Source organism: Schistocerca nitens, chromosome 6 (assembly GCF_023898315.1).
Source record: "Schistocerca nitens isolate TAMUIC-IGC-003100 chromosome 6, iqSchNite1.1, whole genome shotgun sequence".
Taxonomy (NCBI): Eukaryota; Metazoa; Arthropoda; class Insecta; order Orthoptera; family Acrididae; genus Schistocerca; species Schistocerca nitens.
This window is the reverse complement of record NC_064619.1, coordinates 498,137,005-498,160,863: the sequence shown is the minus strand read 5'-3', so window position 1 is coordinate 498,160,863 and position 23,859 is coordinate 498,137,005. Positions and strand designations below refer to the sequence as shown.

The following is a 23,859-nucleotide window of genomic DNA, read 5'->3' as shown; positions in this document are numbered from 1 at the left end:
TACCCGCAGTATATCGAGAGTGAACCACGTAATGACAAACTATGCATGACAAGTTACAAAGAACACATAATGCAACATTATACACATTGTATTTAAAGTTAAAGAACATTCGAAGTAAAACTTTTCAGAAACTTATCAACTGTGGTACAGCAATCAAACTTCGCTCAAATGTCGACCAAACAATGAGTTTCAATACAGTTATCAGATACACTATAAAATACAGAATGATAATTTACAACACTGCCATCAAGCTACAGTCCATCACTATTCTACTGCTTTAGAGAAGTCAGTAAGCTTTCTGTGGTGGGTCACTTCAAGCAGTTTCTTTAGAGTACATTGGTTTATGACCATCAGGTGCAACAATTCAGTTTGGTTTGTTCACTTTGTCTCTCCATCTGCATAATCAATTTATTTATATTATCCAATATTTCATGTGTACTGGGAACGCCATCTATACTTTTCCTTCATCTTCATCATCCTCATCTACTTCCCTACTTTTATTTCAGACAGCATCGCTAATGTCCAGTCATCTATGATTTCCAAAATCAGTTCTTTGTTGTCAACAACTACCCAATGGTTTGAGATTTCAAGATCAGTACTGTACTGTAGAATATTAGATCCACAATGGATGTCACAACTGTTGAAATCTATGCCACTACAGCATTCATCTGTTGTATTTCCTTCAATGGAACCCTTGTTCCAGAAATTCCTAATAGTAGTCAGACTGATGCTCGGTCATGCCAGGCCTACTGGATATGCAATACTCTTAAGTTTTACAGATTTCAAAAACATTTTCATTTCCTCATCCAAGTTTACTATTTAACTAAGCAATAAATGGTGATAATGAAGCTTAAATGCTCCCAGGATGCCCTGATCCAGCAGCTTAATTAATATCATCGTATTTTTTGGAAGAAACAAAGTTTTTACTTTTCCATATTCTGATTGCAATATATCAGCAGGTGGACCTGTTGAACAGTGATCAAGGATTACTACAGCTGCTTCTCTCACCGTAAGTGACCATAGGTGCTTTCTCACTCACAAAATAAACTCTTCTCGAAACCAGTTGGTGAAAATATCACTCGTCATCCAGTTTGGATTCCGTAGAAATGTTGGAACACGTAAGGCAATACTAACCTTACGACTTATCTTAGAAGAAAGATTAAGAAAAGGCAAACCTACGTTTCTAGCATTTGTAGACTAAGAGAAAGCTTTTGACAACATTAACTGGAATACACTCTTTCAAATTCTGAAGGTGGCAGGGGTAAAATACAGGGAGCGAAAGGCTATTTACAATTTGTACAGAAACCAGATGGCAGTTATAAGAGTTGAGGGGCATGAAAGGGAAGCAGTGGTTGGGAAAGGAGTGAGACAGGGTTGTAGCCTCTCCCCGATGTTATTCAATCTGTATATTGAGCAAGCAGTAAAGGAAACAAAAGAAAAATTCGGAGTAGGTATTAAAATTCATGGAGAAGAAGTAAAAACTTTGAGGTTCGCCGATGACATTGTAATTCTGTCAGAGACAGCAAAGGACTTGGAAGAGCAGTTGAACGGAATGGACAGTGTCTTGAAAGGAGGATATAAGATTAACATCAACAAAAGCAAAACGAGGATAATGGAATGTAGTCGAATTAAATCGGGTGATGCTGAGGGGATTAGATTAGGAAATGAGACACTTAAAGTAGTAAAGGAGTTTTGCTATTTAGGGAGCAAAATAACTGATGATGGTCGAAGTAGAGAGGATATAAAATGTAGACTGGCAATGGCAAGGAAATCGTTTCTGAAGAAGAGAAATTTGTTAACATCGAGTATAGATTTAAGTGTCAGGAAGTCGATTCTGAAAGTATTTGTATGGAGTGTAGCCATGTATGGAAGTGAAACATGGACGATAACCAGTTTGGACAAGAAGAGAATAGAAGCTTTTGAAATGTGGTGCTACAGAAGAATGCTGAAGATAAGGTGGGTAGATCACGTAACTAATGAGGAGGTATTGAATAGGATTGGGGAGAAGAGAAGTTTGTGGCACAACTTGACTAGAAGAAGGGATCGGTTGGTAGGACATGTTTTGAGGCATCAAGGGATCACAAATTTAGCATTGGAGGGCAGCGTGGAGGGTAAAAATCTTAGAGGGAGACCAAGAGATCAATACACTAAGCAGATTCAGAAGGATGTAGGTTGCAGTAGGTACTGGGAGATGAAGAACCTTGCACAGGATAGAGCAGCATGGAGAGCTGCATCAAACCAGTCTCAGGACTGAAGACCACAACAACAACAACAACAACAACAACAACATCCAAGCATTCTTTGAAAGCCTGTAGGTGAACAATAATAATGACAAATTTACTTGCTTGAAACATCTCAGGCTTTTATTTTACCCATACAAAGAGGTTTCAGCTTATAGCTGCCCAGTTTATTCGCGGCAAAGAAGAGGATTATTCTGTCTTTATCCATTTTCGAACAGATCTTATTTCCTGATTTTTTTCTGGATTGACAGTTCTGTTTGAAAGTAACCGATAATAAAGCACTATTTCATCACAATTAAAACATGATGATTTAAACAATCATCATCCACCATTACTTTGTGTAGGATTTCAGAAGACAGTGACAGATCACTGTCAGAACACCTTGCTTCTCCTTCAATGCTCATTTGGCAAAATTCATGGCAACTTTCCATCTTGAAAACCACCCATCAGAAGCTATAAACCAGGGCTTCACAACATACGTGCTCGCGGAGCAAGCTGTGAGCAGCAAGGCGCGAGCACGGAGCAGCGCGAGCACGCTACCCCCACTACCGGACCAGCGGACTAGAGCGGAGAGTGGGAAGAGTCACGTGGGGCACACAACAACTGCCGCCAGTCAATGTAAATCCGCGGCCAGCTGCAGGGATATCACTCACGAATTATTACTGCGTCAAATGAAACAAATAAAGGAGAATGTACATGTGCCACATAATTTTATTAGCTTAGTGTATGCCTCTTCCATCTGTAGACACTGAAACTAAAGAATTCCACGACAATCCTATATTTTCAACACTTTCTTCAACACTACTTAAAATATCACCTCCGGTTGTAGTGTTCTTCATGGCTACAACATCGAGGAGCTCCTCCCTCACCTGAATATCTCTATTAACACCTCTAATAAATATGTCAAGCTGCGCTGTTCCAGTGATATCAACACTTTCGTCCAGAGCTAGAGAATACGCCATAAAATCTTTACAGATATTAGCAAGCTGGCTCTCGACGTCGTCTGCCATGTCCTTTATGCGACGCATAATGGTCATGTTAGATAATGGCACAATCCGAAACTGTTCAACTTGAGATGGACACAAATGTTCCACTGCAACTACCAAACATTCTTTTATTAAACTTCCTGGCAGATTAAAACTGTGTGCCCGACCGAGACTCGAACTCGGGACCTTTGCCTTTCGCGGGCAAGTGCTCTACCATCTGAGCTACCGAAGTACGACTCACGCCCGGTCCTCACAGCTTTACTTCTGCCAGTATCTCGTCTCCTACATTCCAAACTTTACAGAAGCTCTCCTGCGACCTTGCAGGACTAGCACTCCTGAAAGAAAGGATACTGCGGAGACATGGCTTAGCCACAGTCTGGGGGATGTTTTCAGAATGAGATTTTCACTCTGCAGCAGAGTGTGCGCTGATATGAAACTTCCTGGCAGATTAAAACTGTGTGCCCGACTGAGACTCGAACTCGGGACCTTTGCCTTCCGCAGACAAGTGCTCTACCATCTGAGCTACCGAAGCACGACTCACGCCCGGTCCTCACAGCTTTACTTCTGCCAGCATCTCGTCTCCTACATTCCAAACTTTATTAAATCGCCATCAGTTAAGGGGCGCAGGGATTTTGCTAAAAGCAAAGCAATTTGTAACCCACTCTGAGAGCTACCTCAGTTGTTTTTTCTTCGTCGTCCAGATCTTCTTCGGATAGCTTCCTTTTAAGTTTAATAACTTCCTGTGCACGATCTGGTCAATCACATTTTCCACGTCCGTAGTCTTTCGCGTGGTACGACATATAATGTCGCTGCAAATTAAATTTCGTAAAAGAATTCATCATTTTGTGACATAGTAAACATTTTGCAACACCATCTTTTTCAGTAAACAGATACAATTCCTCCCAATGGGGGTTGAACTGCGAAAGCATGGTTGGGGTTACAAAACGGTGACTTCACATGATTCTTAATCAGCGAAGTGACTGTTAAGAGCTGATCGTAGTACTTTAAATGTTACACAGTCGGCGCGAATTCAATAGGCACGCTGCGGCCCTATTCAAACGTGCGCGCGCATTTCCCCTCCCTCCCCTCCCTCCCTACTCCACGACCTTGCAGCTGCTCGCGAGCACGTGCCTGAGCACACGCGAGTACTCGCGCTCAAAACCGGCCAGTTGTTAAGCCCTGCTATAAACTATTTGCTGCCATATAAATGAAAGTGAAATTTTTCAGCTTGGGCTTTAATAAATCTTTATTAAAAACCACCTGTAAAGGCATTCATCAAGTTCACTACTTTTCATAATTTAGTCCTTTTTCTGTCCATTTCCACATCACTTGCAACTGTGTTTACTACACTTTTAAGTTTATTCTCTTCTTTCACCCATCCCCTGGTTGTTCCTTCAGGTTAACTATACTTGCTCGATAAGCTTTCTTCAGTTTCATAATTTATATTTTATCACTCACTGAATGCACTTTCCATTTCTGTGACACTGTAACAAGCACACAGAAATCTAGACAATAAATGAATAATTATACTGCAGAAAGGTTATATGCAGACTGAAATGATTTTTTTTTTTTTTCAAGTTTATAAAATTACTGAGTGCAAAACTCATTCATAAATGACATTTTATTTTGGGGACTTCCTTTATGCTGCATTATATCTCCATCCATGGTATATTGGACAGCGGTACATCGGGCTTCTAAGGTAGTTCACTTCTGAATGTCTTAACTGAAGTTCCATGTCTTTAGTGTTAAGTTTAGACAAACTTTTATCAGTTCCATGGTTATGTGTATGTAGTTGCTACTTTCTGCAAATGCTTTTAAGTTTACCTTTGATTTGAACATTGCACATTCTATATTAAAAGCCCAAAATTTGTACAATGCTGCATGACAGGAAGATAAAAAAATGAATAAGCATTATTACATTCTTCTATTAGGCAATATTCGGTGATAACATGAACTGGAAACCCATAAATAATGAAGCAGTTTCCAATTTCAGTCTACAACAAAACTTTATTCTCTGCTAAAATAATTCTTGGAGGGCACAAATTGCATGTACAACAGAAATAATTTTAAAAAATTAAGAAACAGCACTGATTTAGATACTACAAACACACCAGCACTGTTCCCCTGAATTGCTGACACTAAATATTTTCTTTAATGTTTACCTTCCCAAATCGCAGATGACAATTCTCACATTCAGCTTGTACCTTCTGCCGAGTTTCACAATTTGTGCATACTAGCTCAGTGACATCTTTTCTGTTCACAGCATGGCTTTCATTTTCATCGTGGCAAAAGCGGCATGTATAAATTTTGTTGCAGCATGGCGTCTGAAAGTAGCAAATCACTGGAATTATTAAGCCTTGATTAATATAAACAAAAACAGTAAATAATTTAGAAATATTATTTTTAATGCCAATGAAGAAAACAGACCATTTTTTCATTAAACTTAAACTATTTTTCCACATGGCATTATGGTAACCACAGTTGTTAATAGGTTGACTGCTAAGGGTTGTAAATAACTTCAGTTAATTTTCAGATTTTTTTTGTGTGTGTGTTGGGGGGGAGGGGGGGGGGAGGGGGGGGAGGAAAGCACATATAAATCAAATATTTATTTCATCTTGTAGGTGCTCATGATGCACCGTAAATGCTCACCAGTCTACTACAGCATTACTGATCCACTATGAGAAGCCTTCACGACAACTCAGAAGTTAGTTTGCAGAAGTTTTAATATTGCTACAGTTAATATTGAGTGATTAGTGTAAAAATTATTGCTCAATCAATATAAAATTTTTCTCCCAAAGGAAAAGTCACTTGAAAAAATTATGAGACAGAAATGCCGGCCATATCTTCAGAGGGTCAGAACTACCAATAAACACACATAAAAGTATGTTACATTATCCTACCTTTCAGAATTATTAGTTCCTTCATTGAGCAGAAGAATGGGAAACAAAGAACTTTATATCACCCCATCCTAAAACCAAACTGGTCCCTCTCATTCTGGGGTCTGAGTGACACCCCCTTCATTTACAACCTGTCCCAAACTTACTAATCTCTCCTTGCTTTGAGGAAGAACCAATAGGCCCAAAGCTAGGACAGTGTAGTGTACATTTAAGTGTGTCCATCAGGAGTGATAATTAAATTTTGTTTTCTTATTTATTTTGACCTTAAAGTTACATCTAACTGACAACTCAGGAGAAAAAGTTTAATCTTATGTTACACATTATTTTTGGAATGACTAATCATAACACTTTTTCATTGCTTTCTCATGTTGACAGCCAACATTAAGCAGTCTCGTCACTGTACCTGAAGTTGACCTTAACTGTATAATTAAGATTACAGTCCAAACTATTACTTGAACCAACTACTGTTATGGCATGTTTACAAAGAGCTTTTGGTTGAAGTGTACTTACAGTGTTGGCTGCTCTTGAGTGGTGTGCAGATATTGGCAATACTTTGACATTGGTCGTACGCAATCAGGTGATGATATATGGTAGCCAATGAGGACCTCCAAAGCTAATACTTTTTTTCTGTTTTTCGGGGGGGGGGGGGGGGGGGCAAAGCAAAATATACAAGCTGTTTACAATTATTTTCAATATGCATAGCACCAGAATAATTTTTGCTGATGTGGTTATTGTGAATTTTAAGGTTGCTTATTGATTCTTCTATTTCTTTGGTGACTGGAATAACTAAAGTAAAGTCTGAGAGCTGGGTTAAGTTGGGGTATGAGCAGCCGAAACCAATGAATGAGAAAGCAAAAAGTCTGATTGTGTTGAGGCAGGTGCGGTAGTGTAGCCCACAGCCTAGGTCAGGTTGGAATGCGACAACTTGGTTGTGTGTTGGTAGAGCCAACGAAAGCAAAAGTAAAAAATGTGGTTGTGGTGATAGACTGATCTGCACTTTAGCCTGAGGCTTAGGTTAGGTTCGCATGTGATAATTTGCTTGTGAGTTGGTAAAGCCAGTGAATATCAACACAAAAATATGTTGAAGTGCCAAAGAAACTGGTATAGGCATCTGTATTCAAATACAGAGATATAAAAGACGACAAGAGTCTGGCACAGTTGTTAGGTCAGTTACTGCTGCTACAAAGGCAGGTTATCAAGATTTAAGTGAGTTTGAATGTGGTGTTACAGTCGGCGCACAAGTGATGGGACACATCACCTCAAGGTAACGATGAAATGGGAATTTTCCCATTTGACCATTTCACGAATGTACTATGAATATCAGGAATCCAGTAAAACATCAAATCTCTAACACTGCTGCAGCCAGAAAAAGATTCTGCAAGAAAGGGACCAATGACGATTGAAAAATGTTCAACGTGAGAGAAGGGCAACCCTTCCACAAATTGCTGCAGACTCCAATGCTAGGCCATCAACAAGTGTCACCGTGTGAACCATTCAATGAAACATCATCGATATGGGCTTTAGGAGCCGAAGGCCCACTTATGTATCCTTGATGACTGCACGACAAAGTTTTACACCCCGCCTGGTCCCATCACCACCAACACCAACATTGGACTGTTGATGACTGGAAACATGCTGCCTGGCCAGATGAGTCTAATTTCAAATTGTATTGAGCGGATGGGCATGTACGGGTATGGAGACAACCTCATGAATCCATGGACCCTGAATGTCAGCAGGAGACTGTCCAAGCTGGTGGAGGCTCTGTAATGGTGTGGGGCGTGTGCAGCTGGAGTGATATGCGACCCGATACGTCTAGATATGACTCTTACAGATGACACATAAGTAAGCATCCTGTCTGATAACCTGCATACATTCCATTGTGCATTCCAATGGATTTGAACAATTCCTGCAGGACAACGCGACACCTCACAAATCCAGAATTGCTACTGAATGGCTCCCAGAACACTCCTCTGAGTTTAAACACTCCTCCTTGCCACCAAATTCGCCAGAAATGAACATTATTGAGCATATCTGGAATGCCTAGCAACATGCTTTTCTGATGAGATCTCCATCCTCTCGTACTCTTAAGGATTTATGGACAGCCCTGCAGGATTCATGGTGTCAATTCCCTCCAGCACTACTTCAGACATTACTTGAGTCCTTCCCATGACGTTTCACAGCACTTTTGTATGCTCTTGTGGGCCCTACATGATATTAGGCATGTGTACCAGTTTCTTTGGCTCTTCAGTGCATGATCGCCACAGTATACTGACGTGTAGGATAGCCTGAGAATACATTCACCATTGTAACAATCTATTTGTATGTGTTATTTACAGTTTTGCTGAAAATTACAATGATGTGCTTAAAATCTAATCTTATGTAACAATGTATCATCTAATTTCATTTATGAACCATAAGAAGTTACGAATGATGATCTCATCAACTACCTACATCTCACTCTTGATTCATCGTGTTGACTTCCCATGATTCATGATATGAATCGTTACCAACAGCAGCACACAATAGAAAATCCACTAACACCTTAACTGCATTTTTACCTAGCTTTCCCAAAAAGTCTTAAATCACAGGTGATGTCACTGTTTTACATAGTAATAACTTCCCAAAGAGTTACATATGAGTTCTGACATTCTCCTCCTGTAACTACTACTCAGCAATAAGACCTACTTTGCATTTTATAGTCTGTACTATCAGAATGCTTCTGAACTTCTTGAGTTGTCTGAATGGTTTTGTCCTCAGTCACTAAAGCACTGATGTTATTGGACACCGCTAGACTGAAGCTACCAAACTTGCAATGTCTGCTGGATCTTTTCCTCGTTTTGGAAAGCTTGATTGTAATCAAATCTTCTGGTCTACACCTAGTATTACTACTGTGGACTGCAGCACACAAACCTGTTAATCCTTCTTGCACTACAGCCAAACCAGCATGGAGATTCAATATAAGCTGTTCTTTTTCCAGTATTGTGCAGCACTATTGACATGGGTCAACTGAACCTACAGATACCAACTTGGCCTTCATCCCATAACATAATGGCATAGTTTTGTGTGACATCATGGGTGTGCAAGCAGAAGATAACAGCCACTGACAATATTTCTTTTGTACCTGTATTTGTTTTTGATATGTAGCTTGTGATGATCTGTAGCATAGCCCAATATTACCTTACACTGAAAGATGACAATCTGGTTGTGTGTTGGCTCAGCCAAAGAATGTCAAAACAAAATCTTAGACGTGATGAAATACTGATCTGTAGCATAGCTGAGGTCTAGGTAAAGTATTTGACATTGTGCCACACTGCCAACTGTAAACAAAGGTAGTGAGTGGCAAAAGACTTTGTAAGTAGCAGAACACAGTATGTTGTTCTTGACTGGGAGTGTTTATCAGACACAAGGGTATCATCAGGAGCAGTGAAGAGTGGTAGGACCATTGTTATTTTCTATATACTTAAATGATCTGACAGAAAGGATACATATCAGTCTGTGGCTGTTTGCTGATGATGCTATGGTGTATGGGGAGCTGTCGTAGTTGAATGACTGTAGGAGGATACAAGATAACTTAAACAAAATTTGTAGCTGGTATGACAAATGGCATCCATCTCTTAAAGTAGAAAAATTTAAGTTAATGCATGTGAGTATGAAAAACTAACCCATAAAGTTCCAATACAGTATTTATGATGCATTGCTTGCCACTGTCACACTGATTAAATATTTAGGTGTAATGTTGCAAAGCAATATTAAATGGAATAAGCATGTAAGACTGTAGTAGGGAAGGCAAATGGTTGATGTCTGTTTATTGTGAGAATTTTAGGAAAGCATGATTGATCTGTAAAGGAGACCCCACATAGGACACTGGTGCAAGACATTGTTGAATACTGTTCGAGTGTTCAGGATCCGCCTACGAAATATCAGACCAGCTGTGTGGCTGGATTGAAGAGTTTTTAGGAAACAGAACACAGCATGTTGTTCTCAATGGAGAAACGTCTACAGACGTTAAAGTAACCTCTGGCATGCCACAGGGGAGTGCTTTTCACAATATATATAAATGACTTAGTAGATAGTGTCAGAAGTTCCATGTGGCTTTTCACGGATGGCGCTGTAGTATACAGAGAAGTTGCAGCATTATAAAATTGCAGCGAAATGCAGGAAGATCTGCAGTGGATAGGCACTTAGTGCAGGGAGTGGCAACTGACCCTTAACATAGGCAAATGTAATGTATTGTGAATACATAGAAAGAAGGATTCTTTATTGTATGATTATATGATAGCAGAACAAACACTGGTAGCAGTTACTTCTGTAAAATATCTGGGAGTATGCGTACGGAACGATTTGAAGTGGAATGATAATATAAAATTAGCTGTTGGTAAGGCGGGTGCCAGATTGAGATTTATTGGGAGAGTCCTTACAAAATCAACAAAGGAGGTGGCTTACAAAACACTCGTTCGACCTATACTTGAGTATTGCCCATCAGTGTGGGATCCGTACCAGGTCAGGTTGACAGAGGAGATAGAGAAGATCCAAAGAAGAGCAGCGCGTTTCATTACAGGGTTATTTGGTAAGCATGATAGTGCTACGGAGATGTTTAGCAAACTCAAGTGACAGACTCTGCAAGAGAGGCGTTCTGCATCGCAGTGTAGTGTGCTGTCCAGCTTTCGAGAGGGTGCGTTTCTGGATGAGGTATCAAATATATTGCTGCCCCCTACTTATACCTCCCAAGGAGATCACAAATGTAAAATTAGAGAGATTCGAGCGCGTACGGAGGTTTTCGGCAGTCATTCTTCCCGCGAACCATACGCGACTGAAAAAGGAAAGGGAGGTAATGACAGTGGCACGTAAAGTGCCCTCCGCCATACACCGTTGGGTGGCTTGCGGAGTATAAATGTAGATGTAGATGTAGAATGTAGATGTAAATGTACGTCAGATTAAAGGAAGACACAGAAGTAATTTGGAGGTGGGTTGCCACATTTGTTACCCGTAGGTTCGAACAACATGCAAATATCATTGAGATGCTTCCGGAACTCAAGGGAATCACTAGAGAGAAGAAGACATTCTTTCCGAGAAGCACTATTGCAAATAATTAGATAATCAACATTTGAAGCTGAGTACAGAACAATTCTACTGCCGTCAACATACATTCTGCATAAGGTCCATGAAGATAAGATTAGAGAGATTAGGACTTGCATGGAAGCATAGTCAGTCACTCACTCTTCCCTTGCTCTATTTGTGAGTGAAACAGAAAAGGAAATGACTAGTAGTGGTACATGGTACCCTCTGCCACGCAGCATATGATGACTTGCAGAGTATGTATGTAGATGTGAACATGCGAGTTTCATTGTCAGTTGAGAAAACAATATTTAACTCTTTGCATAACTGACGACTATCACTGCATCTCCTACAACACACATTTCTCACAATGAAACCAAACAACAGAAAATCCAGGATGGAATGTAACAACATCGGAGAAGGAAAGTTGCTACTCACCATATAGCAGTGATGCTGAGTCGCAGATGGCACAACAAAAAGATTCTAACAATGATAGCTTTCGGTCATTTTGTCAACAATAGGTCCACACACGCGCGTACACACACACTCACACACACACACACACACACACACACACACACACACACACACACACACACACTCTCTCTCTCTCTCTCTCTCTCTCTCTCTCTCTCTCTCTCTCTCTCAAACGCAAATGCAGCTCGCACACACGACTGCAGTCTCAGGCAATCGAAAGTAGTTTCAGCTGCCTAAGACTGCAGCCATGCATGCGAGTTACATTTGTGTGTGTGTGCGCACGCGCCTATGTTGACAACAGCCTTAATGGCCGAAAGTTATAATTGCGAGAATCTTTTTGTTGTACCACCTGCGGCTCAGGTGTATGTATTTTAAAGCTTTTAAGCTCAAATACTCTGTGTATCAAAATTTACATACACAGGAAAATAAAAATATTTATGACAGACAATTTTATTTACAAAAAAGTATGAAAACTATATATGAAAGACCACAGTAACAGTTTCCAAGAACAGTTTATCTGATCCTATGTGTTGGTTAGGGAAGATTCAATGAGAAATGCAAACATTTACTGCCACAAAAACCAATGTGATGTTTTTTCGCAGCCACTACATAACTGAGGTAAACTGAAGTTAACTTGTCAGTTTATATTCAACTAACAGTTTCGTGAGTTTTTACCAAACCAAATATGTATAAAATATACATCATAAAAGCAATTATAGTTACTTTGATAGAAGTCACAACTGTTGTGTTGCGTGCCACTGCTGATAACGTCTTGAATGTTGAACAATGGGAACTGAACAGTACACATCTTGTCAGCAGCAAATCAGAATACTCATTCACAATTCAGATCGTTAATACTTAAAATTAGCCGGTGTTTCATTCTATTAGCCTAGAATTTAACCATATCATCAGAATTTCTGGCAAAACCTGAAGTAAAGCATGCAAGCAGATTACTGCAATGACAAATTTATATCTCAGGCTACACTACCCATAAATTTATTATGGCAATTGTATTTTCCTGTTTAGATTCACTGATATGGCCAACTCACAAGCAAATTATCAGTGTCCAAGCTAACCTAGACTTCAGGCTTCACTACAGGTTACTCTGTCAGCCCATCTAGTTTCTTTCCAAAATAATACAAAATCAGTAACCAACCTAAAAACACAAAATAACCAGATCAATAAATGTTATTCTGCCACTCTCCACATCAATAACAAGTGTAACCAATTTGGATGGACTCGCATTTGGGAGGACAACGGTTGAATCTCGCATCCGGCCATCCTGATTTAGGTTTTCCGTGATTTCCCTAAATCGCTCCAGGTAAATGCTGGGATGGTTCCTTTGAAAGGGCACGGCCGACTTCCTTCCCTAATCCGATGAGACCGATGACCTTGCCATTTGGTCTCTTCCCCCCAAACAACTCAACCCAAAACTGTCTGACTCAGTTCAATACTCCATCCAACCATGATTCACATCCACTGCCCCCAAATCCTCTCATGATAACTTTCCAGAATTTATTAACCTCAAACCTTGCCTCACCATCATTCCCCAATTTCCTCAACATGCACACTTACCTTACACCTGCAGAAAGAATTGCAATACACCACTTAAAAATAAATCCCAACCTTATATCTTACCAGCTGACGAAAGCTCCATCATTGTTGTTCTTAACTGCAAGGATTACCTGACAGAAGGACTCCACCAGCTATCAGCTTACCCACCTACAAACCCTGCCACAATGACCCCATTCTAGAAATCCAGTAGGATCTCCAGTTTCTTCTCAAATCCTTATGCCCACCCCAGAACCTCTCCCAAGAGTCGATCTTTCTCCTTCTCCCTAGCACTTCCTGCACCCCTACCTTCTGCTTTCTTCCTAAAGTCCATAAACCCAACCACCCAAGATGCCCCATTGTGGCCGGTCACTGTGCCTCCAGTGAGAGAATCTCTTTTAGGCCAACACCAGTCTATTACCCGCAACCTACCCTCCTATGTAAAAGATACCAACCACTTCCTCCTCCTCTCCACAGTTCCTGTTCCTTAACCACATGATGCCCTGCTCATTGCTGTTGATACCAGCTCCCTTTACATTAACATCCCCAATACCCATCGCCTTACCACTACTTAACACTACCTTTCCCAGCACCTCACAGATTCCAAATCTACAATCGCCTTTGTAGTTGACATGACCAACTATATCCTCACCCACAACTACTTCTCCTTTGAAAGCAATACCTACAAACAAATCCAGGGTACAGCTATGGGCACCCACATGGCATCATCCTAAGCCAAACTATTCATGGGCCACCTAGAGGAATCGTTCCCAAACACTCAGAATTCCAAACCCCTCATCTGATTTGGATTCAATGACATCTTTATGATCTGGATCAACGGTGTGGACTCCCTATCTATGTTCCTCCAGAACCTGAACACCTTCTCACCGATTCACTTCAGCTTATCCTACCCAATTGAACAAGCCACCTGCCTCAGTGTTGATCTCCTCCTCTAGGATGGCTATGTCAGTACCTCCATCCATATGAAACCTATCAACTACCAGCAATACCACCTCTTCGACAACTACCACCCATTCCACACCAAGAAATCCCTTTCATATAGTCTTGCCACCTATGGTCATCTCACCTGCAGTGAAGAGCGGTCCCTACCAAAACATACCGAGGCCTTCACAGACAGTAATAACCCTACCAGTCTTGTACAAAAACAGTTCTCTCATGCCTTATCTCTCCAGTCATCCACCACCTCCCAAAGTCCTATTGTCCTGCGACAGAGGAGTATTCTCCTCGTTACTCATTACCACCCAGGACTGAAGTAACTCAATCACATTCCCCGCCATGATTTCGACTACCTCTCATCATGCTCTGAAATGAGAAATATCCTACCCACTATCCTTCCCAACCCACCCACAGTGGTATTCTGCTGCCAACCAAACCCACACAACATCCTTGTCCATCTCCATACGTCTGCTCCCAACCCCTTGCATTATGACTCATAAACCTGTAATAGGCCTAGATGCAAGACCTGTCCCATAGATCCTACCACCACCACTTACTCCAGTCCGGTCACAGGCATCACCTATCCCAACAAAGGCAGGGCAACCTGTGAATCCAGTCATGTGACCTATAATCTAAGCTGCAGCCATTGTGCTGCATTCTATGTGGCCATGACAAGCTACAACCTGTCCGTCTGCATGAATAGTCACTGACAAACTGGCCCAGAAACAGTTGGATCACCCCATTGCTTAGCACACCACCCAATGCGATGTTCTTCATTTAAATGACTGCTTCAGAGCCAGTGCCACCTGGATCCTTCCTAGCAACACCTGCTTTCCTGAACTGCACAGGTGGGAACCCTCCCGGCAATACATCTAACATTCCCGTACCTGTCTTGGCCTCAACCTTTGTTGGTCATTGTCCTTATACATCTAGCCCCTTCCTTTTCCCATTCCAGCACTACTAAGACCTCCATTCCACCAACACACCCACAGTCTTTTTATTTCTCTCCTTTTCCACTATCCTCCTTCCCTGCTCTCTGTCTAGCCTCCTGACTGTATCTAGCTTCCCTACCCTCTATACACCTTGTCCCTGTACTCTCCCACAATCAGCTCTTTACCATTCCCCACCCATATCTGCTATCCCTCCCCCTCCCTGCCTCCACCTTACCACCACCATATGGATGCATCTCCCATCATGTGCTGCTGCTCACAATCTGGCATCAGCATGCAGAGACTGTGGTCATGTGTTTGTAAGTAGCATTTGCGTGTGTGTGTGTGTGTGTGTGTGTGTGTGTGTGTGTGTGTGTGTGTGTGTGTGTGTGTGTGTGTGTGTGTGTGTGTGCGCGCGCGCGCACACACTTCTGACGAAGGCCTTGTTGGCTGAAAGCTAACATTCTGTCAGTCTTTTTGTTGCGCCTATCTGCGATTCAGCATCTCCGCTATATGGTGAGTAGCAACTATCCTTTTCATAATACTTTCAGTATTGTAATTCTGTGGTAAATGAGATAATATTTTGAGCAATGAATATATTTCAGCACAAATAAACTCTTGTTACAGTTAAGGGCACTAATACTATAGTACGTGGGGGGAACCTAGACTTGGGGGTATAGAGTATTTTTAATGTTATCGAAGATGCAGACTTGTGAGTAAACAAAGAAAAGTTCCAGTTCTGACTTTTAAAAATTTGCGTAATACTGACTTTTACAAAGAAAAATATATCTAAAAACAAAGATGATGTGACTTACCAAATGAAAGCGCTGGCAGGTCGACAGACACACAAACAAACACAAACATACACACAAAATTCAAGCTTTCGCAACAAACTGTAGCCTCATCAGGAAAGAGGGAAGGAGAGGGAAAGACGAAAGGATGTGGGTTTTAAGGGAAGAGGGTAAGGAGTCATTCCAATCCCGGGAGCAGAAAGACTTACCTTAGGGGGAAAAAAGGACAAAAGGATGGGTATACACTCGCGCACACACACACATCTCCATCCACACATATACAGACACAAGCAGACATCTCACAAGCAGACATATTTAAAGACAAAGAGTTTGGGCAGAGATGTCAGTCGAGGCAGAAGTGAAGAGGCAAAGATGATGTTGAATGACAGGTGAGGTATGAGTGGCGCCAACTTGAAATTAGCGGAGATTGAGGCCTGGTGGGTAACGGGAAGAGAGGATATATTTCATTATCCCTATGAAATCCCCAAACCACCTTCCCTACCCTCTGGCTCCTATCCTTGTAACCGCCCCCGGTGTAAAACCTGTCCCATGCACCCTCCCACCACCACCTACTCCAGTCCTGTAACCCGGAAGGTGTACACGATCAAAGGCAGAGCCACATGTGAAAGCACCCACGTGATTTACCAACTGACCTGCCTACACTGTGATGCATTATATGTGGGAATGACCAGCAACAAACTGTCCATTCGCATGAATGGACACAGGCAGACAGTGTTTGTTGGTAATGAGGATCACCCTGTGGCTAAACATGCCGTGGTGCACGGCCAGCACATCTTGGCACAGTTTTGGTTTGATTTTGGTTTGATTTTGGTTTTAGGGCGCAAAACTGCTATGGTCATTAGCGCCCGGTCCGTGACTGAGGAAAGAATAAAAACTGAAAATGAAAAACAGCAAAAATGGGAACGAAACTCAAAAAATTGGACACTAAAAGCAGAAACAAGGCTTAAAAGTCCACTACAGAGAGGGGTTGATGGTCCCCGATAAAACTTCAAATGACTGACGTCATTTCACTGTCACTAATAAACTGGAGAACGTGGTCGGCTGAGCGCGTGTCATCTGCTAAAATCGACGATAGATCAGGCGATAGCTGTAGACGGGAGCGTAACGGATTAAAATAGGGGCATTCAATTAAAAGGTGTCTTACCGTCCACAGCTGAGAGCAGTGGGGACAGAGTGGGGGAGGATCGCCGCTTAAAAGATGTCGATGGCTAAAAAGACAGTGCCCTATCCGGAGTCTAGCTAAAATTACCTCCTCCCGACGACGCGTTCGGGAGCAAGAGGTCCAAGCGCAAGGAAAGGCTTTCACTTCCCGCAATTTATTGCGGGGAAGTGTTGACCAATGCGCATGCCATAAATGAGCTACTTTGCGACATAAACCGCTCCGTAGATCGGTGAAGGGAAGCGACTGAATAGCTGGCCGAGGAAGAGAAACTGCAGCCTTGGCTGCTATATCAGCCGCCTCATTCCCACAGATACCAGCGTGTCCCGGGAGCCAGAGGAACGCCACCGAGACGCCCCCCAGGTGGAGCAAGCGCAGACAGTCCTGAATCCGGTGGACCAGAGGGTGCACAGGGTAAAGAGCTTGGAGACTGAGGAGAGAGCTGAGAGAATCTGAGCAGATTACGTACTGTATCCGCTGATGGCGGCGGATGTAGTGGACAGCCTGGAGAACAGCGAAAAGCTCTGCAGTATAAACCGAACACTGGTCGGGAAGCCGAAAGTGATTTGGGGCGTCGCCAACAATATAGGCACTCCCTACACCCAACGATGTTTTCGAGCCGTCGGTGTAAATAAAGGTGGCGTCCGTCATTTGTGCACATAGAGCAGCAAATGCCCGACGATAAACAAGTGAAGGTGTACCATCCTTGGGAAATTGACAAAGATCACGGAGCAGACAGATCCGGGGACGGAGCCAAGGCGGTGCTGTACCCCAAGTTGTCAAGAAGGTTTTAGGAAAGCGGAAGGAAAGAGAATGGAGCAGTTGACGGAAGCGGACTCCCGGGGGTAGTAGGGAGGAGGAGCGGCCTGCATACCCTACATCAAAGGAGGCGTCGAAAAAAGGGTCATGTGCTGGATTAGCAGGCATGGAAGACAGATGGCTAGCATAACGGCTCAGAAGGACCGCTCGCCGATTGGACAGCGGAGGTTCAGCAGTCTCAGCATAAAGGCTTTCCACAGGGCTAGTGTAAAAAGCTCCAGACGCTAAACGTAAGCCACGGTGGTGGATAGAGTCGAGACGCCGAAGAATAGACGGCCGAGCAGAGGAGTAGACTATGCTTCCATAGTCCAATTTCGAGCGCACTAAGGAGCGATAGAGGCGGAGAAGGACCACTCGGTCCGCTCCCCAGGAGGTACCATTCAGGACACGGAGGGTGTTGAGCGTTCGCAGACAGCGAGCCGAAAGATAGGAAACGTGGGAGGACCAGCACAGTTTTCTGTCAAACATAAGACCCAAGAATTTAGTGACGTCTGAAAACGGAAGGTTGACAGGACCTAGATGTAAGGAGGGCGGAAGAAACTCCTTACGTCGCCAAAAATTAATACAAACGGTCTTACTGGGAGAAAAACGGAAGCCGGTTTCGAGGCTCCAAGAGTGGAGGCGATCGAGACATCCTTGAAGACGTCGTTCAAGAAGGCTGGTCCATTGAGAGCTGTAGTAGATCGCAAAATCGTCCACAAAGAGGGAGCCCGAGACGTCAGGAAGGAGACAATCCATAATTGGATTTATAGCGATGGCAAACAGTACAACACTCAGCACGGAGCCCTGGGGTACCCCGTTTTCTTGAGAGAACGTACGGGAGAGAGTAGTGTTCACCCGCACCCTAAATGTTCGCTCTGCCATAAATTCGCGAAGAAAAAGGGGCAGCCGTCCTCGAAAGCCCCAAGAGAACAGTGTGCGGAGGATGCCTGTCCTCCAACAGGTATCGTATGCTCTCTCCAGATCAAAAAATATTGCTACCGTTTGGCGTTTCCGGAGAAAATTGTTCATGATATAAGTGGAGAGAGCAACAAGATGGTCAACTGCAGAGCGATGCTTTCGGAATCCGCATTGGGCAGGTGTTAAAAGACTGCGTGAGTCCAGCCACCAAGCTAAACGGTAATTCACCATACGCTCCAAAATCTTACAGACACTACTCGTGAGAGAAATGGGGCGATAGCTAGAGGGGAGATGTTTGTCCTTTCCAGGTTTCGGAATGGGAACGACGATAGCTTCCCGCCATCGTCTGGGAAAGGTATTGTCGGTCCAAATTCGATTATAAAGGCGAAGGAGGTAACGCAGACTATGGGTTGATAAATGCAGCAACATTTGGACATGGATACCATCCGATCCAGGGGCGGAGGAGCGAGAAGAAGAGAGGGCATGTTGGAGTTCCCGCATGGAGAAAACAGTATTGTAGCTTTCGCGATTTTGAGAGGAGAAAGCAAGAGGTCGCACTTCCACTGCACGTTTCTTCGGGAGAAACGCTGGCGGGTAATTTGAAGAGCTCGAAATCTCAGCAAAGTGCTGACCCAATGAGTTAGAAATTGCGACGGGGTCCACTAAGGTATCATGCGCGACAGTGAGCCCAGAGACCGGGGAGAAACTAGGCGCGCCTGAGAACCGTCGAAGCCGACTCCAAACTTCCGAGGAGGGAGTGAAGGTGTTAAATGAGCTAATAAAGAATTGCCAGCTTGCCTTCTTGCTATCGCGGAGAACGCGACGGCATCGTGCACGGAGTTGCTTATAGCGGATACAGTTTGCCAGAGTAGGATGGTGACGGAAAATGCGAAGAGCACGTCGCCGCTCACGGATTGCGTCACGGCATGCCTCGTTCCACCAAGGAACTGGGGGGCGCCGGGGCAATTCGGAGGTGCGTGGTATTGAACGTTCCGCAGCTGTAAGAATAACGTCGGTAACATGTGTGACCTCATCGTCGACGCTGGGAAAGCGACGGTCATCGAATGTCGCTAGAGACGAAAAAAGTGTCCAATCGGCTTGGGCAAACTTCCAGCGTCGCGGGCGCATATATGGCAGTTGAGGCTGCAGCCTAAGGACACATGGAAAGTGGTCACTCGAGTGTGTATCATCAAGGGCGAACCATTCGAAGCGCCGAGCAAGCGGAACAGTACCGATCGCAAGGTCCAAATGAGATAAATTTGTCGTGGAGGCAGACAAAAACGTGGGGACCCCAGTGTTGAGGCAAACTAGATCCGCTTGGTGGAAGACGTCTAGCAATAGGGAGCCACGTGGACAAGGATGTGGAGATCCCCAAAGCGGGTGGTGGGCATTGAAGTCCCCAACCAGCAAATAGGGGGGTGGAAGCTGACCAAGAAGATGAAGGAGATCAGCTCGTGCCATTGGTGTGGACGATGGAATGTATACAGTACAAAGAGAGAACATGTATCCAGAAAGGGAAAGACGGACGGCGACAGCTTGGAAGGAACTGTCTAAGGGGATTGGATGATAATGGAGAGTATTATGGAGAAGAATCATGAGTCCTCCATGGGCTGGAGTGCCGTCCACAGAGGGGAGGTCATATCGGACGGACTGAAAATGAGGGAGAACAAAGCGGTCATTAGGACGCAGCTTTGTTTCCTGAAGACAGAAGATGACCGGCGAGTAGGATCGTAAGAGGATCGACAATTCATCCCGATTGGCGCGAATGCCGCGGATATTCCAGTGGATAATGGACATAGGGTGAACAGAAAATGGAGGAATGTGACCAAGGGTGCTGTCAACTCAACGACTGCTCAGAGCTTGCGACCGACAGCATGGAATGGCATTCAGCCGAAGGCAGAAGATCCTGATCCATAGGTTGGTCAGGAGCAGCTCCTGCCACCAGCGATCGGCCGGTTGACCGGCCACCAGCAGTGCGCCTCGGCGACACAGAAGACGGCCGAGAGCGATTTCCGCCAGGTGGCGCTGTGGATGGGACACGCCTTGGCGGAGAAGGAGAGGAACTGGGTTTCTTTGTAGCCTTCTTGGAAGTATGAAGTTTAGAGGACGGAGGAACCGATGGTGGTGAAGTTGCCGTACGTAAAAACTCTTCACGAGTATGCTCTTTCTTCGAAGACTTGGTGTCTGACTTTTGGGCTCGAGATTTAGCAGAACCCGACGAAGGGTGAGCCAAAGAGTGGGCAGGCGAAAGTGGTGAAGTTGAACGGGCGATCTTTGCGCTGGCCGATCGGACGACCGTGGCACTAAAGGTGAGGTCGCAAGTCTGCGTGGCCGCCTCCTTTGTTGGCCGAGGAGAAGCAAGGACAGTGCTGTATTTGCCTGTCTGAGGCACGGTGGGCTGTCGACTGGCGAATAATTTCCGAGCAGCAAAGGTCGACACCTTTTCCTTCACTCTTATTTCCTGGATGAGCTTTTCGTCCTTAAAAACTGGGCAATCTCTAGAGGAAGCAGCGTGGTCACCCATACAGTTGATGCAGCGAGGGGATGGAGGTGGACAAGCACCCTCATGGGCATCCCTGCCACACGTAACACATTTGGCCGGATTAGAACAGGACTGGCTGGTGTGATTGAATCGCTGGCACCTATAGCAACGCGTAGGGTTTGGGACGTAAGGACGAACGGAAATTATCTCATAGCCTGCTTTGATTTTCGATGGGAGTTGCACTTTGTCAAATGTCAAAAAGACAGTGCGGGTTGGAATGATCTTCGTGTCAACCCTTTTCATAACCCTATGAACAGCCGTTACGCCCTGGTCTGACAGGTAGTGCTGAATTTCTTCGTCAGACAGTCCATCGAGGGAGCGTGTATAAACAACTCCACGCGAGGAATTTAAGGTATGGTGCGGTTCCACCCGGACAGGGAAAGTGTGTAGTAGTGAGGTACGCAGCAATTTTTGTGCCTGGAGGGCAACTGTGTGTCTCTAACAACAGGGTGCCATTCCGTAATCTGGAACAAGACTTTACAGGACCTGCAATTGCGTCGACACCTTTCTGAATAATGAAAGGGTTGACTGTGGAGAAGTCGTGACCTTCGTCAGACCGAGAAACAACAAGGAACTGTGGCAACGATGGAAGAACTGACTGTGGTTGAGACTCAGTGAACTTACGTTTGTGAGCAGACGTAGTGGAAGGTGAGGAAACCATTGCGGAAGAATCCCCCATGATTACCGGCGTCTCCGATGGCGCGCTCCTCCCTTGTGGGGGCCCTCTCTGAGGGCTCTCCCGCCTTAGGTGATTGTTCACACCTCAGGTCACACCTCCCGACAAACGGACGGAGGGACCAATCGGCACTTTCGGAAGGTATCAGCTCGGGTAATCACCCCTCCCTGGGCCTGGCCGTTACCAGGGGGTACGTACGTGTCCTACCTGTCTACCCGGGGCGGGGAATTACGCGTTACCCCGTCACCGGCTACGCATGGAAGTGCGTGGGTCGGCCTTCAGACACGCACAGGGAGGAAGAAAGAGAAAGGGAAAGGGAAAGGAAAGAAGAGGTCTCAAACGCCGCAGCGGAGAAAAGGGTAGAGAGAAGAGGTAAGGAAAAGAGAAGGACAAAGGAAGGACGAAGACTTACAAGTAAGGAAGGCGAAGAATGTGGTACATTTACAAGCGTCCGTCTCCGGACGTAGGCACAAACCATTCCCCCAGAGTGGGAGAAAAGGAAGGAAAGAGCCAGAGGTGAGGGGGGGGGGGGGGGGGGGGCGAAGATGGGGGATGGGGAAGGATGCGGAAAGGGAAGGTATGCAGCCCGGAAAGGAAGGAAGGCCACATCAGCTCGGGGTCCCGTGCTCGCTACGCACGTATCCACAAAAGAGTTGTGGATCCCCTGGGGGGATCTTGGCACAGTGTTACACCGTCCGGGTTATCTGGATACTTCCCACCAACACCAACCTATCCGAACTCCGGAGATGGGAACTTGCTCTTCAATATATCCTCTCTTCCCGTTACCCACCAAGCCTCAATCTCCGCTAATTTCAAGTTGGCGCCACTCATACCTCACCTGTCATTCAACATCATCTTTGCCTCTTCACTTCTGCTTCGACTGACATCTCTGCCCAAACTCTTTGTCTTTAAATATGTCTGCTTGTGAGATGTCTGCTTGTGTCTGTATATGTGTGGATGGATATGTGTGTGTGTGTGTGTGTGCGCGCGAGTGTATACCCGTCCTTTTTTCCCCCTAAGGTAAGTCTTTCCGCTCCCGGGATTGGAATGACTCCTTACCCTCTCCCCTAAAACCCACATCCTTTCGTCTTTCCCTCTCCTTCCCTCTTTCCTGATGAGGCAACAGTTTGTTGCGAAAGCTTGAATTTTGTGTGTTTGTTTGTGTGTCTATCGACCTGCCAGCGCTTTCGTTCGGTAAGTCACATCATCTTTGTTTTTAGATATATTTTTCCCACGTGGAATGTTTCCCTCTATTTTATATATATGATGATGTGACTTACCCAATGAAAGTGCTGGCAGGTCGACAGACACACAAACAAACACAAACATACACACAAAATTTAAGCTTTCGCAACAAACTGTTGCCTCATCAGGAAAGAGGGGAAGGAGAGGGAAAGACAAAAGGATGTGGGTTTTAAGGGAGAGGATAAGGAGTCATTCCAATCCCGGGAGCGGAAAGGGATTGGAATGACTCCTTATCCTCTCCCTTAAAACCCACATCCTTTTGTCTTTCCCTCTCCTTCCCCTCTTTCCTGATGAGGCAACAGTTTGTTGTGAAAGCTTGAATTTTGTGTGTATGTTTGTGTTTGTTTGTGTGTCTGTCGACCTGCCAGCACTTTCATTTGGTAAGTCACATCATCTTTGTTTTCAGATATATTTTTCCTACGTGGAATGTTTCCCTCTATTATAACACACACACACACACACACACACACACACACACACACACACACACATTACTTTTCCTGCGAACTGAGGGTTGGGGTGCGGGATGGCGCCCACTTGCTTCCTATGCTGCCATTTCACGAGAATTAACAGCATGAAGCATCAAGAAGCATGAAAAACACATTTAAAAGGCA

At 44.3% G+C, this 23,859-nt stretch overlaps 1 protein-coding gene across 2 annotated transcripts in view; it reads right to left on the bottom strand.

Annotated features, from left to right (window-relative positions):
• Window positions 1-23,859, bottom strand: part of LOC126262255 (RING finger and CHY zinc finger domain-containing protein 1) — a 93,865-nt gene that overhangs the window by 67,699 nt on the left and 2,307 nt on the right. For both annotated transcript variants that reach the window (XM_049958741.1, XM_049958742.1), the window contains exon 2: window positions 5,389-5,550. In XM_049958741.1, the coding sequence (XP_049814698.1) occupies window positions 5,389-5,550 (162 nt within the window). The remainder of the gene's footprint in view (window positions 1-5,388; window positions 5,551-23,859) is intronic.